This window comes from Pezoporus occidentalis, unplaced genomic scaffold (genome assembly GCF_034315485.1).
Source record: "Pezoporus occidentalis ecotype Australia unplaced genomic scaffold, CSIRO_AGI_Poc_V1 ctg20, whole genome shotgun sequence".
Classification (NCBI taxonomy): Eukaryota; Metazoa; Chordata; class Aves; order Psittaciformes; family Psittacidae; genus Pezoporus; species Pezoporus occidentalis.
The window spans coordinates 7,271,643-7,290,813 of NW_026913856.1; the positions used below are offsets into that span (position 1 = coordinate 7,271,643).

At 42.1% G+C, this 19,171-nt stretch overlaps 1 protein-coding gene across 1 annotated transcript; it reads left to right on the plus strand.

Moving 5' to 3' along the window:
* Positions 1-3,856: 3,856 nt before the first annotated feature.
* LOC134163487 (uncharacterized) lies at positions 3,857-15,196 on the plus strand. Its single transcript, XM_062618352.1, has 11 exons — positions 3,857-4,120; positions 6,262-6,396; positions 7,699-7,823; positions 8,116-8,184; positions 8,664-8,777; positions 10,206-10,321; positions 10,626-10,681; positions 12,145-12,197; positions 12,835-12,962; positions 13,487-13,643; positions 14,724-15,196. The coding sequence occupies exons 1-11, from the start codon at positions 3,923-3,925 to the stop codon at positions 14,794-14,796; spliced, it is 1,224 nt and encodes a 407-aa protein (XP_062474336.1). The 5' UTR covers positions 3,857-3,922; the 3' UTR covers positions 14,797-15,196.
* Positions 15,197-19,171: the final 3,975 nt, after the last annotated feature.

Here is a 19,171-nt window from a genome sequence, read left to right on the forward strand (position 1 = left end):
ACTCAGAATTTTCCATTAGGAAAAAATACATATCCAGTAGCTTTAAAAATCTGATGCAAAATAGCAAATGCAGGGTGTGAGCTGAGGGTATGTTTGAAACACATAAAAATGCTGAAGGATAACAAACCAAAACTAAAGCAGCTTGGGCACGTTTCTGCATCTTTTTTATCTTGCAGCACCACCACCACCTAGTGGGACCTGGGCTGCAAGTGCGTGAAGGGCTGTGCGTGCTGCAAGTACAACGTTCAGCTGCCCACACGCCTCTGTGTGTGCTTCTTTTTCGTTTCCAACTGCTTCTGTGATGAAACATTAAGGATTTAAGAAAAGCTTGTGTGTAGTCTCCTGTCTCCAGGGGCTTCACATGCTAAAATAAGTAAGTCTCTGCCAATATCTCTGCTGGTCAAATGAAAGTATGGAAACGTCTATAGACACAAATTACAAGGGCTGATCTTTTTCTAGAACTATTTCCCTCCATGTTTGCCCTTAATATAACTGGTGTCATCTAGCCAGAAGTAAAAACAAAATGAAGAAATGCTTTATTTCTTGGGTACATACTTACAAGAGGTTCAGCACTGATTATAGTGAGCTTAACCCTTAAGACTGACATGCATTGATGTCCTTGCACTTTTATCTCAGGATGGCTATGATGAGAAATGATGGTTACGCAGGAGCTACAAAAAAGTTAGGTACTGTATTGGGGTTTTTTTTTAGCATTATCAGCTAGAGAGGACTCTGCATGTTCTCACACCCTGGAGCTATGTACTTCAGCAGTTCCCACACATCCTTTATCCCTTCTAATTAAGTGGAAGTTTTGCAGGCGATTTCCGTGGAACTGATGCTTAATTACTCGTCGCCGCAGTGCAACGAGTGCGTTTGTCCACTGGATGGTGCATGACTTATTTCTGCAGCCCTGGGGCAGCCCAAATAGCCTTTGTCATAACCACCATACGACGCTGGCAAACAGCGCATCTGCGAAAACAGGGAGAAAAGGTGTACAAGACAAGGCAGTTATTTGATTTTTTTTTTTAAAGAAATATATGTATGACACATATAATGACGTGTATATTAAATATAGGCTGAAACCATGAAATTCTCTCTGAGATCTGAGCTTTCCATGTCTGGGTCACGTACTACAGCTGTGAGTCTAGCTGCTATTTCTGGATGTAGTTCTGAAAATCCAGTTACATTTGCAGCTCTCTAAGGCAATGGTACATATTTTTTCTCTTGGCTTTGATTTCTGCTTGAAGACTGCTAGAGAGACTGGGTGGCTTTGCACAGTACATAGAATCGGTGCTCACTGCAGTGCAAAGATTGTGAGAACCAGTGTGGACCTCACAGCAACACTGATTTTGTAGGCCCTTGATTTCTCGGGGTGCCAGAGTACATTTTTTCTGATGGAATATAGTCCTAACACACCAATTTCCTTTGCCAGGCAGCTGGATTTGAAAGAGGTAACGCTGTTTAAAGTGTTCACTACACAATGAGAAGTTTTATGGTCAGTATTGTAGATGATTAGGAGCAAGTCAGCAAATGCAGGCTAGCAGAAATTCTTAAATTCAGCTTGCTTTGTTTTCTGTATTTTCAGCACTGTGCATCAATTGCAGGTTCCTCATTTCCTCTTGAACTTAAAACCAATTGGTTCAGTATTTTCCTCCCCACATCTTTGCATGTGTAGGAGATTTTAAACTTGTTTTAATGTGCACAGTGTTGGTTTTACCATGCTAAAAACATTACCAGCCATGTCAGGACTTTGGTTCTTCTGCAAGCCCTGCTGGTTTAGAGCCTATTTCCACAGCAAACAATTTTGCCAAGATAAATTGTTTGCCAGAGATAATTTGAAGTCCTCAAACAAATTACCTAAGATAGGTTGGAACATAACACTGCACAAAGCAAATTGTTTCTGAGCTTCCTGTCCTCATAGGAAGGAACAGCACTTATCTCTGTTGCAGATTGCATAGAGACAGCCACAATATCTTCACTGGTGCGTGGGTGAGACTTACTTTCTGCATCCATCACATGTCAGTCAGAGGAAAATATGAAGTATTTGTGCCCCATTTATCCTCCCCTCAGAAATGTAAATACTGAAACTGACATGATTTGTATGAGGACTCCAGCAGTTTGGCACAGGGCAGTAAAGCTGTTCATGCGTTGCCTTAGGGAGAAAAGGGAGATTTTACAAGAATCTGACATTTGCTATAAGCCCTTCCATCTCCAGCAGACTAGAGCTGCTGAGGGTTTAATTATTTGCAAGGTCCCAGAGGTCTGCCATTTGCGTGAAACTTTCCCCATTGGATACTGCTTCATGTCAATCCTGTGTTTAAATTCTAACTAAAAATAAAAACTTGTTTTCATAGTCCATTCCCTTTGCAGCTGTTCTCTGGACTGAACCATTCCTGCTGTGCTGCAGGTGCAGGGTGATAACATTGTGCCACATCTCCTATTTTTAGACCACTTTCAGTTCCTCCATAACACAATCTGAAGTAAGAAAATAACCTTATTATCTCTTTGACTCTCTGCTTGCTCTTTGTGGTTGACTTTAAGATGTACCCCTTCAATATTAACTGAAGAATGGGAATTTACAGATATACATTTCTGAACCTTATTGCCTTAATCTCTGGTGCTTTCTGCTTTTTAGCTCCTGCCCTTTTGTTTTGATTTTATGTGGTCCATGGATAGCAATAAAGCAATACAGAACAGTTGTTCACAGTCTCAGAAAAAGAGAAATTGTGTAAAAAGAGGAACTGTAAAGACAAGGAAGCTTTTTAAGAAAGTAAGAGGAACATTTAAGACAATAAAAGCTTTTGAAGGATAGACAGAAACATGATCACAGAGGTGGAGGAAGAGCACATCTGTATCAGAAAAGCCTAGATAAAGGGCAAAAAGAAGCAGCAGAGCTAAGGAGGTTATTAAAAACAGTTGCATTCAGAGAAGAAATTGAAAGAACCAGAAGCACTGTTCCGTTAAACAGAAGACCGCAGCACAGGTGGTTATAAAACCAAACTGAGGGACAATTGACGCATAAAAACATACAATAAATGCTATTTCAAGTAAAAGGAAGTCACCTGAGGAGCCTGTAGAGCTATTAGGGAGACAAAACGCCCAACAGACAAAAGCACAGGTTTTGAGAGCCCCATCTTTCTCCAAAGTGAGGTCAGCTACACTTCAGCCACCCCTGAGAGGTTGGGTGTGGTTTAGCATAAGGAAATGAGGCTAAATGCTTGCTAATTCCAAAAGGAATAAAAAGATCTATTGTGCAGCCACCAAAAGCCTTCCTTAATACGGCTTCTAGAAATGGTACCTACAAGAGATGCTGAAGGGATGCCCACTGTGATTTATTTTTAGGTGTTCTAGGATGAAATGGGCTGCCGGGCGGATTGGAGCTGGTGGTGAGAGCTGAGAGCCAGAGAAAACAGGGTCAGAAACCTGCAATAGCAACTGCGATCTGAAGAGCTGGGAACATCTGCAGCCCTCATCCTCCGTGAGGAGCCGCTGATACGGCCCTTGTACACCCTGACAGGCCCAGGGAGAGACCCCGACGCTTAAAGCTCCTGCATCAGAGCACTTAACCCGGAGGGTTCCTGGACACTTGCTTGTGCCTTTCCAGGGCAACAGCTTGAACTTCTCTTCGGGCACTTCCATGCAGCTGGGCGGGATGCGCGCTGAGATCACATTTATTGGGAGAAAAATACAAATAGTAATAATAATATTGACAATAATAATAACAATAATGCTAACAACAACATACTGAAAGAAGCCGATCCCACTTCCCAAAGTGACCTCAGCGAGTCGGGACAAGCCTCTCGCGGAAATGACCGCGACCGGCCTGGGACACCGCGATGCGCGGCCGCGAGGCGGGGTTTGTCGGCGGCCGGAGCCAGCGCCGAACGCTCCGCGCAGCTCCGCCTGCGCTCCGCGGCCCGCGATGCTGCTGCTGCTGCCGCTGCTGGTGCTGCTGGCGCTGCTCGGGGCCCGGCGGGCGGCCGCCCTCGGAGCCCCGGCCCCGCTGAAGCGCTGGGCCCTGAGCTGCCTCCTGCTCTGCCACGGCGCCTGGAGGCAGCGGGCGGCCGGCGGAGCCCCTGCGGAGCCACGGCGGCCGCGCCCGCTCCGCCCCGACCCGCACGTGAGTGTCCCGCAGCCCCCTCCCGGTACCCCTAATAGTGGGACAGCCTTCCCCGCTACCGCCTTCCGTGACAGCCCCTTCCTCGGCATCCCCATCCCTGGCAAGCCCTTTTTCCCTAGGACCCCATCCTTCCCCAGCATCCCTCCCCCCCAGTCCCTGGAACCCCCATCCCCTGGGACCAGTGTACCTCCACAGCACCCATTCTCCTTGGACTCATAGCCCCTACACTCATAGCACCTTCATTCGCAGAACCCACACCCCTCAGGGACCTGCCCCCTCTATCCCCAGCACCTTGCACCCATCTGGCACCTACACCGCTCAGGGACCCCCATCCCTGATCCTGGTATCTGACATCCATACCACTGAACCCTTGAAGCATTGGAACCCACATCCTTCTTCCACCCACCTTTCACACATACCAGGGAGGGCAGGTTGGGGATATCACCTTGGCTGTCTCTTGTAGGGAGGCTTACCTCTAATCGGAGCAGCTGATGTCAGTGGGGAAAAGCAAATGCACTACAGGGCATGTGCCTTCTATTTTAGCACACATAGTGAATTGAATCTAATGGTTATTTAGTGTACTTGTCTGCTTAACAAATAATAAACCCTCTACCTACAACCTGTACCTTTCGTGTGTTCATGTACTATCCTATCAAAATACTCACTGTACCTAACCGGGACATTTGAGTTGGCTTTGCTGTGTTATTTAGTGAAAGGGGGAAGCAGAAAGGCTGGTGAGGTAGAATGTCCCTTGGTTTTGTTTGCCTCATCAAGATTTACCTTGTGGGTGCCAGCTGAGATGCTGAATCCTGAGTTATTTTTGTGAACTTCTTGCTGACATATCCTGGAACCTTGTGGTAATCCTTAAATCATAATATTTAACAAATGCATTGATGCTTCTGCTTAGCCTTTAAAAAACGAAGTTGTTTTCTACAGCTTTCCCTTTCTACTAATTAAGCTGCTGCTTGGAGCATATTGAAGTGTCTTGCCAATCTTGATTTGATAGGGCAGGAGTGACAGTGTCTTCCCAATAAAACTGATACCCAAAGTGATTTGAGATATAACCAAGGTCTGCTCCTCCAAACAGCCACACTGGAACAAGTTATACAAGAGAGATCTAAAAACGAATCTGGAAAACACTTCCAGAAATGATGTCTCTGGATTTTTACACTGGCATCCAGCAGGCTCACTCCATGTATATTTCCAAGCTCTGTGCACTTGCAATTGCCCCTTACCTGTATGTGTAAGGGCAATAATTATCCAGGTTTAGTATTTTTTTGGCATTTTAAGAAGGATAATTTGTCAGACTCAGAACTTCATCCATGCCTGAAAGTTCACACATAAATCATAATTTCCATGTTCCAGCTTTTAAAACTTCAAGTAAGTTCTGCTGAAATATATGAATACAGACATCTGAACTTGAACTTGCGGACTTCTGTTTCTACTGGGTTTTAAGATTTGAGATGTTAACTGGCCATACGGCAGCCCAGCTGCTAATCATGTTGGTAAAGTGCTGTGGTTTCTATAACTTCCTTCCTCTTCCTTTTTCCCTTTTTTATTCCTATGTTTCCCCTACATATAAGTTATCCTCCATACAATTCAGAGTTAGATGGAGAAACTGTGTTTGTGGCTCAGTTTCCTCCTCACAGACACTCTTTGAGGACACATTTCATGGTCAAGGGAACTTAATTTTTGCAAAATAAACATCTTAATTCATATTATTATACTTCACCTTGTCTGCAGCTATCATGCAGTAATTGCATTCCCTCTCTAACACTGCTTCTCGTCTGCTGTCTTTCTGCTTTCTGTGCTCGCTCTGATGAGGAAATGGGCAAACAAGACGGAAAAATGCTTTTGTGTCAATGAACATTGTGATTATTGTGTGCCAGATAGACTAACTATTGCAGATTTCAGTTATTTCCTGAGGACATGGGCTGTCCTGTCTTACAGATGAGTCTTCACTGTTACTAGCAGAACTCCCTGGCTGTTCTCTTTGGTTCCTGATATCGGATATAGAAAGTGAAAGTAAAATTTCATTCCTGAGAAGAAATCTATGGAAAACAAAGAATTAGTCATCTTCTCCCCACCCTTTCCAGCCTCCAGCTGGAGCTGAAATCCATTATCGATTTCCCTTTCCCTAGGCAATCGATTCGGTTTACTTCACCGGCTTTGCAGAGACCAACAAGACCTTTGTGATTGCTCGTCTTGCAAAACGTCCCGATGGGGTCTGTGAGATGTGGCTCTTCCTGAGGGTGGATGGAATAGGGGAGTTTGAAGTAAGTGGTGGCTGTGGGGTGACACTCAAGAGCAGTGCTTAACTCCTGTCTCAAACCTATGTTAGGATCCCAAACAAAATACAGTGTTCTCTGCACCTTCACTACATTAACATCCTAACAGTAAGACATCAGTGCTGTGCAAAAGACAGTGGCAGAACTGGCAAGATTACTGTCTATGTCTAATTTTTGCAGTAGGTGCCTGACACTCATTCCCTTTTTCCTGTAATTCACACAAAACATATCGTATTTTCTATAAAATGACTTGGTATGTCTCCCGGGAAGAGTTTGAGCATTCAGTCTTTCTGATAACATGCAGCACATGGTTAATAAGTTACGTTGTACGGTTATGGTTGATTTTGTCCCGTTTTAAGTAGTGAATGCTATAAAAACATTGTGGAATTGCCTCTTTAAAAGAGAAAGGAAAGCTTTTAGGGACTTCTAGGGGAATCTTTATATGTACATCTGCTTCATTCTTGCTAAAAAGAAAACAGTATTAATCATATAGAGTATGTATATATGATATATATAAATATTTGGTATATGTATAATCATTTTGCCTCTGTGTTTTTATTTTGTTAATAGCTGACTACATAGTAAAGAAGGAGGGAAGATCTGGCATAAAGCCTTTTGCACTCAACTGTCTTTATGTTCACAGATATGTGTCACGAAGTAGCCATGACCAGAAAAAGTAGGAGACATCCTATTTGCAGATCATAAAATAAAATAAAATGAGATTGATGTGAATTATCTTCTTTTCTAGTAATATTTAGTGTAATGATACCACTTTGTGGCTTTGTTACTTAGAACTGCCAGCCAAGTTCAGGACCTTCATAGATTCTTCCCTACAGCAACAGGCATAAGGTCTCTTTTAGAAAGGTGACAGCTTTAGGAAACAAGACATATTTTTCAAAGAGCAGCTGAAGAGTTTTGGGAGAAAAGTTGCATACACTGGAAGTTTACATCATTTTAGAGTTTCATCAAATTTAGTCTAAAAATAGGTATACCCCCAAAGCCCTGCATCAGCTTGGCTGTGAGCTTGACAGTCACTAGCATAAGGAGCTGAGCTCTTGCAGTGCCCTACCTTCACACTAGTAATTCAGTTTTGTTATGTGAAACAATAATGTGTTATCTTTGGTGTTTGAGGTGCAGTTTTCCTCTCTGATAATCTGATTACCAGAAAGCAGGTAAAACTGAAAATCCAATTCAACCAAAAGTTCCGCCTGCAGAGAACCATCAGAGCAGGAATTCACCCACCTTGCATCCTCAGAATTAATCAAATGTTTTCCTGTAATATCTTTTTAGCACCCACAACATCCAAACATGATGGTGAATGATGAATCTGAAGAGATTTGGAGTGGAGGAGGGCTCACTGTTGAATACTTAGAGCCCCAAACAATCTGGAAAATAAACTTTGACGGATTACTCAGGTATTGATTGCAGCAATCTATAGTTTTGTTTATGCACACTTAAGAACAAGGCTTTTTGAAAGCTGGAAATGTATTTAACTGACTTGAACCAAAAGCTGTTTGATAACAAAAAGCATGCATTGATTTTTATGGAATGAAAACAGGGATTAGTATGTAGCTTTTCTATCCTACCTTAGCACACAACAGCATTATTCTTCTGCAATGTCTCCAATTGCATCCATTTCCAAACATTTAAGAAACATTTTGCTCTTTGTTTAGGAGTGATACAGAATTATAGTGCTTTGTCTTATAGAAAAGGACCCTACCGGCAGCAGTGGAGTGAAGAGGATGGCGAACTTGTACCAGTTAAATTCTCTTTCCAGTAAGAGTGTTTCACATTTGCTCTGGGATGCGTATCCAGTTCCTGGTTAGGGATTTGGTTACTGTTTTCAGAGGGTCATGTGCACAAAGTAACACAAGAAGCATTTGCCTCTGCTTTCTCTGTTTGCTTATGGACTGTATTTGTCTGATAAAAAAAGATTTGCTGTCAAAGTAGCACAGCATTTCTGGAGTGATGCTGTATTTGTGCCTCTGAACAGATACATGAGAGAAAGCAGCATTCTTTGGCTTGCAGCTCTGCCCTGCCAGCTTCCCTTCCTAGATAATCTCTTGACTCTTGCAGACTGTTGTCGGTTTCCTTCCATTTGCTTTTTTGCAAACACATTTAAAACTCTGTAAACCAGAATTTTCCAATAATCATAAAATGCAACATTGCCACTGTCAGAGTAGGAAATGCAAACTTGGCCTAGAGTGACCTGAATGCTAATAATGTCTTTTATTCCCCTTGTCTCCTTTTCCTAGTTGGGAGAACTTCACAGAAGTCTTTAACTTCAATGTCGACAGTCACCCTGGCACATTTGCACATGCTTTTGCTCAGGAACCATGGACCATAGAGTTCTTCCACAGGGTCAAAAAGTGAGAGGCAGGATTAATCTCTTCTTGGCTTAACAGTAATTTTTCTAAAGATCTCTTAAGGGTCTGTCATGTGTTGTTATAGGTGACTTTAGCAGGTGGGTTTAATCTGAAGTGAGCTAATAAAGGACATGGCTCCTGTCAGGTGTCTTCTGGTTTCGTTCCTACACCAGACCTGGCAACCTCAAAGAAGGATCCTGCACACAGGCGGGGTCTTCCTAATATGTGGATGGAGGGATCTGCCTGCAGCTTTGGTCTAAACCTTGAGCGTCTGGCATATTTCTTACTCTTTTTTTCATGGCTAACAACCTGATTTAGGTTGCTTCGCAAGTCATCAATCCAGGTATACCTAAGCAAAGGATTAAATATAATTGTGTAGAAGAAGAGCTAAAGTGGGCATTGTAATTATGATACAAGCTTTGGAGACCTGAAAATATGAAAGGAAACATGAGTATAGGTAGTGTGTTATTTACATACAAGCACAAAGCCAACTGTATTCTGGGCTGTGTCAAAAGGAGCGTGACCAGCAGGTCCAAGGAGGTGATCCTGCCCCTCTACTCTACTCTTGTGAGACCTCACTTGGAGTATTGTGTGCAGTTCTGGTGTCCTCAGCATAAGAAGGACATGGAACTGTTGGAACAAGTCCAGAGGAGGCCACAAAGATGACCAGGGGCTGGAGCACCTCCTGTATGAAGATAGGCTGAGAAAGTTGGGGCTGTTCAGCCTGGAGAAGAGAAGGCTGCGTGGAGACCTCAGAGCATCCTTCCAGTATCTGAAGGGGGCCTATAGGGATGCTGGGGAGGGACTCTTCATTAGGGACTGTAGTGATAGGACAAGAGGTGGTGGGTTTGAACTGAAACAGGGGAAGTTCAGTTTAGATATAAGGAAGAAGTTCTTTACTGTGAGGGTGCTGAGGCACTGGAATGGGTTGCCCAAGGAAGTTGTGAATGCTAAATCCCTGACAGCATTCAAGGCCAGGTTGGACGAAGCCTTGGGTGAGATAGTTTAGTGTGAGGTGTCCCTGCCCATGGCAGGGGGGGTGGAACTAGATGATCCTAAGGCCCTTTCCAACCCTAACTAGTCTATGATTCTGTGATAGAATAGTGCATTGTTGCTGGTGATATCTGTTGACTACTAAGCAGCAACTGTTTGGTAGTACATTATGTTTTCAAAGAAAGGGCATTCTTGTAGTCTGTCAGGGTGGGGATTTGCTGTTGTTTCATTCTCAGGTGTCTCATAGGCATTATGTAGCAGTAACTGGGAAATTTAAAAATGGTTGCTCTCATGTAAAATCTGTCATAGCCATGATACAGATGCTCTGAAATTTCTTCTCCGTTTTGGGATATAGGTGCACCAGATTGGCACTGAGGGTGTTTGAAGAGGGAACTTACTGATTTTGCCTGTGTCGACTCAGTCTTTTCTTTCTTCCAGACAAAGGGAACAACATTTCCGACATGAGGAGTGGGGCCAGTCTGTTGGAGAAATTGAAATAGAAAATCACGGGAAAACCAAAGTTCTCCTCAAAGGAGTTCGGAGCCACTCTTATGGTAACAGCACCAGCAATAATTCACTCACTTGGCTTCCCTCACTATAGCTGGTACTGGCAAGACAGTGGGACTAAAGGTGATCTTTAAAAATAACCAATTTCATGACTGGGCATGAAGTTAAGACATTTCAGAGAAAACACTGTTACTGTTGTGGGGACATGCATATGCTTACCATGTGATCAATTACATGTTATCAATTATGGGATATTTCTTTATCCACAGTTACTGTCAAGTCAGATACTACTAGTTCACATTTTCCAATAATGGTGTACTTCAAGTTGTGTGGTTTTGTTCTTTTTTGCAGGTATCAGGGACTGGTCTGAGATCTACCGTTACATCATGATTTTGGCACACTTTGAAGTAGGTGGTAACATGTCAAAGTGCTACTTAACCATGAAATTAGAGGTGATTCTGAACTTGTCAGTCACATTTGAGTATTCAGAAATTAGGCACTGGGAGCATCCACCATGTGCAATCAGAAATGCTGTCAGCATTAGCACGTATCAGTGTTGGGAGCAGCTCTCAAAAGCAGAGCTGTGTGCATAAAAACTGAGATTCTGTACACTGGTTGAATCAACAGTTGTTTGAGTAGCTTAAAATTGTTTGTTTTGGCTTTTTGAAGAAAGATTAGGTAGGCATCTTCACAGGACAGATTCTCAGCTGCTGCAAATACCCAGTACTCAATGGAATTGCTGCAGTGCTGATTCACACTAATTGAGAGCCTGAGGTGTTTGAAGGCATCGTAAACCTTCATGACAGCAGTCAGCAAGTATTTCTGCCTGTGCTGTGATCTAATTCTTTGCTTTGTAATGGTGGCTGTGCTGGAGGAGAGTCATCGCTGTGGCTGCTGGGAGTGCACAGCCTGGGGAAATGCTGAATTCTGGCCCTACAAGCTGGCATGCAACCCTAACAGATGCTCCTGAAAAGGCATTTCCTTTGCCAACGCAGGTGTAAACAGTTCTAAACTCTCTCTTATAAGCAACATTACAGGAATCAAAACTGAATTCAGCATAAAAGTTCTTTTCCCAGATATATGCTGGCTAGCATAAAAACACACTGTGGAAAATCACACATTTCTGCAGATCAGTAGCTGCTGTGATTTCACACCTGCATTTGTACCTTTTGATAAGACTATGCTTTTGCACTGTGAAGTGTATAATCAGGTAGTAATCTCTCCTTTTTTTCTTAGTTATTCAGAACTCAAAATTACTGTGGCCCTGTCTCTCCTTTTTAGAAGCCATCTGAATGGTTTTTAAGATGGAATTAAAGTTTATGGATGATTGAAGTTTAGAGTCCTCATACTGTACATATTTGTAACAGCACAGTGTAGGCTTACAGTTGCCTCAGAGCAGCCCAAGTGGAGTATGAAGGTATTCAGACTCAAGGGTGGAAGAGAAATGAGTAAAACATGAGATTCCAGTTCCTTCTAATTAAACATCTTTTCTGTATGCTGCTGTCAGGCACAGAGTAAGAAGAAATGTCTGGCCTAAGCAGGGCCAGCTTTGGTAGGCTGTCCATCGGTTTTGATCATGGCTAGCTGACATCTTTGCATGTATTTTTCCCCTCCTCCTCTTAAGTCTGTTTGCTATGGACCTTCTGTTGTCCTTAATTTGTATTTAATGTGTTTGGTTTATATTTTTTGGACACATTTTCATCCAGATTTTCATCGAAGATGTATTGAGAAGATCTAAAAGTATAAAATCAGAGGCCACTGCATAACCCGGGTTATATCCAGTGTCTTCTTGGTCAAGTCAGTTTATGACACACAGAAATAAGTCCAATGACACAAATTAGACTGCTTTTTCTTTGTTGCTGTCTTTCAGGATGGGACTGCAGCACATTTAACAGTTATTAATCTGCCAGCTACCACAACTAAGTAAGTAACCAAGGAAGTTTATGCTGCTAAAAATATGCATCTTAAAGTGGCAGAAATCACTCTGCAGGACACCTGTATGGACATTCTTGCTTTGAACCTGCACACCCAAATTTCTATCCACACCCTCTTGCTCCCCACTCTCTCCACCCAATTTTCCATTTGCAATTAGTCACAAGGGCAGCTTTTACCTGCAATCACTTGTTTTCCGTTCAATTACTGTTTGACTGATGCAGCTGCTTGTCTTACTGCTTAGATTTAGAGATACAAATTCAGCAATTCCACCTATTTAAGTGTGTCCATCTGTAGGGCATTGCTCAGGGAGCCTTGCCAACTGGTGCTCTGTGCATCCAGAACCTTAAAGATCAGTGTTCATGGTCCTGGAACCAAGTAAGAACAAGTAACCTGCCTGTCCCACCTGCCCACCAAAATCCACCCTACAGGCTTCATCTTTCCTGTATGTGTAGGCTTCCTTCACTCAACACTTGCAATATTCCACAATATGACCTTTTTTTTTTATTGCTGCTACTTTCCAGGGATGAAGGATACACTTAGCACTGGGCTTCCCTGAAAGGCAAATGTGTTGGGCCATTTGAGTTTTGGTTGACCTTCCAATCTGCTCCATTTCTTTCCCTTTCAGCCTTGCTGTAGGTTATGTCTTTTTCCCTGGTGGACAGAAGGCTGGCATTGAGTGGTCCAATGCCTCGTTGGCTGAGATGGCTGATGATGGTGTTATCAAGGATGAATATGGAGTCAGTCTTATGGCTGGTAAGCCAAATGCAGCCCAAATTTATGTGCCTGTAGCTTTTTGGCGTGCTGTTTATTTAGTAGAGGAAAGACTATTCAGTGAAATTCCATATGATCATTGGAGTAAATGCATCATTTTACACCCTGAGAAATTTACTTCTATGCTTAAGTCCTGTGTGTAGTGTGTCATCAGTGAAACTGTGTGTGTCCACTGCAGGATGAGGGCCACAGGCAGCTGTATCAGGGAGGGTTACAGTTTCCATTTGTTGTGACTGTTGCTTTTGCTAATGAAGATAAATAATGTGATTTTCACTTTTTTGGGTGTCAAAACATATGTTATGAGGTGGATTCAGCTGCTCTGGAAATATGGCTTGATCCAAGATTTTACTTCATTTACGAAGCAGAAAAGGAAAACTATTGCTCTTTAGAAAAAAAAAGCATGATAAGAAACCACATGCAAAAAATAATAGACCTTGGAGGTTTTTTGAGATGAAATACTACTGAGGGCTGGAGACATTCTTCCACTTTTTTTTCTTTTATCAAAGGTGGCAAGTACTTTGATGTTTCTGCAACACTGGACAAGCAGGCTTGCCCCATGGTGTATAATGGCCTGACTGGAAGTGGCGTTTTCCATGAGTGCATTGCAGATTTCCAACTAAATGGGATAACACAAGGCTGGGGCTTGGTTGAATTTTATTACAGGTAAAATAATGACAGGGAAGAAGAGGTAAAGGATTCCCATCCTCCTCTATTGACCTATGTGGCTACAGCTCCATAAGTATTTGAAGCAGAAATGCACAGATTTTTTATCTGCTGTAAAGAAATGTGGTCCATTTAGTGCTTAATATGTTTATTAAGTTGCAAACACTATAAATTATTTGGAAAAGAATGGTTGTGCAAGCACTTGATGCATGCAAACAAACCATGAGCGCTTGTTCAGTTGTTTGTTGTATAGGTTTACATAGGGCTTTATATAGGTCTCCTTATAGGTCTGTGAGTTGGTGTGCGGATAGTCCTTTCTGAAGACTGTCTTATTTAGGCAATCTATCACATTATAAAAATAATGAATCCTCTACCCCAAACAGCAGGCTAACTATTTACAGAGTGAAATTTGCTCACATAAGTGTTTGTCAGACAAGAGCACAGAACAGATAGATATTCAGATCAATATGGGAATGCTTCTTCTAGGAAAATTATTATATTGACAAAGTATGTGCTTTCCTGTGAAGTGCTATTTCTTCTGTCACATGATTGCTGCAGTCTTTTACTGGAGCTTTTCCTATATTGAGTCTTTCAGGGAAAAAGCATAGTTTAGTTGTTTACACTTATTTTGCTTTTTAAAATAAACACTAGTTCTTGCCTATCAGAGGAAAAGCATAGATAACTTTCAGAATGAGAGATTAGCTTCTTCTGAACACCAGAGAAATTTAAAGGACATAAAAAAAGCCACTAAACTGCCAAACACCCGGGGGTTGAACTTGAAAACCATGGCCTGTAGCTGCTGCCAGGTGTCTGCTCCACTCCCTTCACTGCTGTCAATACCTGTGTGCAGAGCAAATAATCCAGTATGGAAAGTCTCAGCTAAAAACCGAAAAAGGCAACTTTTGCAAGTCCAGGCACTCCTGGACATTTCTAGATCTGCCCCAGGAAGGCTTAATTTAGCAATGCTGACAGAATTCCCATCTCCTATCTGCTTCCAAATCAAAACCATGTTAGAACTTAAAGGATGGGTGTCCCCTTTCACTGCAGGACACCAGTTCAGCATCACTGTTCTTCTTACAGGGATGAAGCTGCCCAGCCAGTTCCGAATTTGCAACTAGGTTCAAAAGCCAAAGGACCTGATCTTTCCTCCTGATGCAGTGCAACTGATGGCTCTCCCCTTTGAGCGTTTGCAAGCTTGTCCCAGTGATGTTAAGAAGCAGCAGCTTTCAAAAATAACATTTATTCACTGCAGAATGCACAGTTTTGGGTGTGGAACTCGCTGTCACAGGATGCTGTGGAGGTTGAGGGTATAAAAAGATTAGGAGAGAAATGAGATGCATTTTTAGTTGTGCAGCGCTTAGTGGTGGCTAACTATGGTGGCCTAGAGGCAATTTAGAGTGCATTGGGAGGCATCACTCTATGCTCTGTCTTTTCTGCCAGCTGCTCTGCTCTGTGAGGACCAGGACATTGGGCTACAAGGATCTCAGACCCAATTTAGCAGTCCCTCTGTTCTTTCAGACTTATTTTTGAAATAAAATCAATATCTTTCTGAACTCTCTGGTTGTTGTAGTCTTTAAAATGTGGGGGAAAACTATTACAGAAAACTACACTGATTTGATAGTCTTGCTTGTGACTGTATGAGAGCTGAACCGGAAGAAGTAAGACAAAGTACACTTAAATGAGGTGTCTTCTAGGAATAGCATTAATGGCCAACGAAATAAATGGTACGAGCACATTTTTCCCTTGTCTGAAGGAAATAGGTCTGGTAGTCCAATTTAAAAGATGATCTGAATTTCTCATACTTCGCTTGAACTTAGATGCCATATTAATCACATCATCCATGTTAGTCACCAATAGCTGCTGGCCCAAGGTAGCCTAAAGCATATACCCTACCTAGATATGTCTTGCCATCAAGTACTGAAAATTAAACATTCTAACAATATGTCAAGAAGAATTAGTTAAGTGGAAGATCTGGACAGGAGTTAAGAGGAGAAGCTTGTTCTCTATACCAGGCAGTAATGCTATGCATTTGCTGGGAGCATTATGTCATAATACTACCTCTACTCCATTTAAGAAAGTAGTGAAATCTGGGTTCATCTATATATATTTATAATCTTAGGCTGACACTGGAGGAGAATTTAATAGACTTAAAAGAAGACTTTCTTCTTTCTAAGATAGTTCTTACTACTATAAGAGCATTATGTACAGAGTAGGTGCATGAACATAAAATTATTCAGCCTATATATATCATAGCAATGACTGCATGTTCAAATTTGGGATATATTACTGAACAAGGCTAGGATGATACAAGCAACAGCCTGATATGATGGAAGAGGTTGATTTGTCAGCAGTCTCTTCTACAGCTGTGTAGTAGATAGATTCCTAGTCCCTAATTTACGACATTGTTCTTCGTTTGTGCCTGTGAGCTGAACCCCAGTGAAGGCACAGACCTGTGGTGGAAGTGCTGTGTGAGTCCTTGCACCCCAAACCATTAGCTGTAAATGTGAAGCAGGCTTATGGCTGCACTTCTTGTGGGATAGTCATTGATTCAGAGCTTCGGATTTTAGCTGGACTTCCCCTATAAATACTTCTCCTATAAATATTCTCTAGTTACAGTGGTATTAAGAAACACATTCTTGTGACTCTTGCCAATATTTAAAGATGCCTTAAATCTGTCTCTGTGCTGGTAGTCTCAATGCACTGAAACAGGGAATTTCTAAATTACTCGAGACAATAGTACTTTGACAGAAGGGAAGGCCTTATGCCTCTTTTTACACATAAGAAATCAGTCAAATTGGTAATTTTAGAAAGGTTAGAAAAGTAAATACGTTATACATCACAGTTTGTTCCCACTAAGTAAGTGGCTTGTTTGGCTATGATCTCAGGAACATATGTTCCTTTATTCTGTGGAGTTTTTGTCATTTCTTTCCTTTTCTTTTTTCTTGAAGACTAAAATATTAGAAGAAGGAATACAGGCACATAATCAAGCAAGGTCTTTGTAGGTGTCAATGTAGATAATGAGAAAAAAATGTTAATTATTACTGTGGAATGACAGTTTGAGAAATTACTATTAAAAAAATCTCTGTCCAGGCCAGAAATTAAAAATCCATCCCATCAAGGAACATATTGGTCTGGCTGTTTCTGACTCACAGAAACTGGGCTACAGCTTGAGATGCTGTGGGGCAAATAGCAGGTACCTCCCCTAAATCGTGGTCTGTGAAGTTCATGTTCCTGCAGTGAGGAGGCAGAGGAGGATGGCTACTCATTACTTGCCTTTTGTCCTCTGCTTGTTTCTTTTGGTACCAGTGGATTGAGAATTAGAGCACTCCTGAGTTCAGTTTTGAAAAGTTCAAGCAGGGTACAGAAGATGATTAATATAAAGGTTTGAGCTGGCAGGTTTATTTGCCAGGTGATGAACTACTGGTACGGTATTTCAGCTTGAAGGACTGAAAAAATTGACTGTCAGGGGTTTTCTCCCTGGATTTTAAATTAGTTTATAGTGAGCTTGTGTCCAGAACACATGGAATAACTTATTTAATTTAAAATAAATCTACCAAGCCCCATGCTTTGACCGTATGAAGTGGTCCTTCTCTTGCGGCTCCTTCCTCGGTGGAAAAATCCATCTTGGGAAGTGCTTCTGCAGCCCAAAAGCATTAATTTTGAGCAAAAAAAGCAGTAAATGGAGGTAAGTCCTGACCAGAAGTGAAATGTAGCATATGATCTGCTCTCGTCCGGCCTGGAGGGAGGCAGCTGGAGTTTTGTCGGGATGAGCTGCTTTCCAGCATCTGCATTTTGCACATCTGGGAGGAACTGAACACCTGTAATTCCTGCTGCTGTCAATGGGCCAGCGCCTGACACGGCAAAGTACTTGCACAAAATACTCATGCGTCCCAATGGAGCTCACATGCATGTTGAATTCAAGATTCAGGCACTTGTAAAGAGGTCATTTAAAGGCTGTCAGCCCCAAACTAAGCATTTCCCATCAATCTGGCCTTGGCTACTGATGTCTAGAATAGTAAATATTTTACTAGGCTTATTTATTCTCCTTCCTTTCTGCAATCTTTCATGGATTCGTAGGATAGATATAAAGGCCACTTTCAGTGACATTTTATTTCACTGGCAGAAAGAAAGGAAGAAAAAAAGTCTTTTTTCTGTTTGGATTTATGTCCTAGCTTTACAGTTGGTGAAGCAAAGTGTAGCCCAGGGATTTCCGTAATTTATCAACAACAGAAGGAAAACCACTATATAGACAAATTATCTCTGCAAGCAACCAATTATTTCAAAAGTAGACTTTTCCCTCCATACGAACAAACTCAGCAGACAAATGACTCAAAGACGTTCCAGACAAAGTGACTGATAAGCACCCACTCCCTTCTCCCATTTACTGGAACCCTGACTGCTTCACACTCCCTCTTGGTTACCATAAAAAGCCACATCAGTCTTTTTCCATTCAAAAGTGCTCTTCCTTAAACTATGGCTATTTTAGCTGTTGCTGCTCTCTCAACACACTCAGACTCAAAGCTGAGGTGTCTGAGGCAGATCCATAGGGATCTGTTCTGGGGAGCTTTTGGGGTCATTCCCCCCATTTTGAGGTATTTTCCTTTCCTGGTTAAGGCTATAATTAGTTACAGCATTGATTCTTTTTTTGCTTTTATGCAGCATAAAAAAACTTTACTAAGAACACAGTGCAAGTGAAGTTCATTCTAATCTGGCCATAAAATTTTATGAGGGATGTAAATCAAAGGCAGGAGTGGCAGCTAATTCTCTGGAACAGCTGAGCCCTGTTCAAGCTTTCTCAATACAGTTAAATCCCTCCAGGAGCAATTAGCCTAACAAGCTGTTTGGTCCACTTATAAATAACGTCACCGATGGAGACGTCTGGAGGTGTCTGCTGTATTCACAAGAGACTTTCCAAGTATGCTGAGTGGTGAATGACTTTTTCTTCTTAATCCACAGCGGGGAGGTGGAGATGCATATTTGACATGTCCCAGCAGGTTCAGTCATGTATTTATCGTGTTTTCCAGGAAAGATAAGAGAGGGGAAAGTAGGAGTGCCATGCTCTCCTGAAGTATCCTCCTACACAGCTTAGTAGCTGCTCATCAGACAGCATGTCTTAAGTGCTGACCCCAAATCTTTTGGTCAAAGTAACTTAGAAATGTCCCTGTGCACAATAAACCTGGGAATGGTTCATGGCTGAGCCTTGTCACATCCTCTGAGACTGGAGGGGGACTTTTGGTTGCTATCTCTGTTAGAAATGTGATTTATAGAAGGAAGTCCATCAGATGCCATTTGAGCAAGGAAATGTGACCAAGTGACTTTGGTTTCTTCATTCAGGGACATTTCTGGCACATCTGGGCCCCACCACCTCAACTAACAATATGGCCTCATTTTTCCCTTCAGCTTGAAAGGTTTTCCCACCCATTGCATTTGCTTGAAGCATCTTATTGAGTTTGGGGAGTTTTTTAATTGTCATCTCTTTGTCTTTTATTCTTCTAAAATATGTTGTAAATTTGTAGCCTTTCTGGTGT

What these genes read in the sequence shown, in the direction of transcription:
- LOC134163487 (XM_062618352.1), top strand. Translation starts at nt 3,923, where the DNA reads ATGCTGCTGCTGCTGCCGCTGCTGGTGCTGCTGGCGCTGCTCGGGGCC. An exon ending in ATGGAATAGGGGAGTTTGAA is followed by an intron (nt 6,397 to 7,698) that starts GTAAGTGGTGGC and finishes ATATCTTTTTAG; the next exon opens with CACCCACAACATCCAAACAT. An exon ending in AGTTCGGAGCCACTCTTATG is followed by an intron (nt 10,322 to 10,625) that starts GTAACAGCACCA and finishes TCTTTTTTGCAG; the next exon opens with GTATCAGGGACTGGTCTGAG.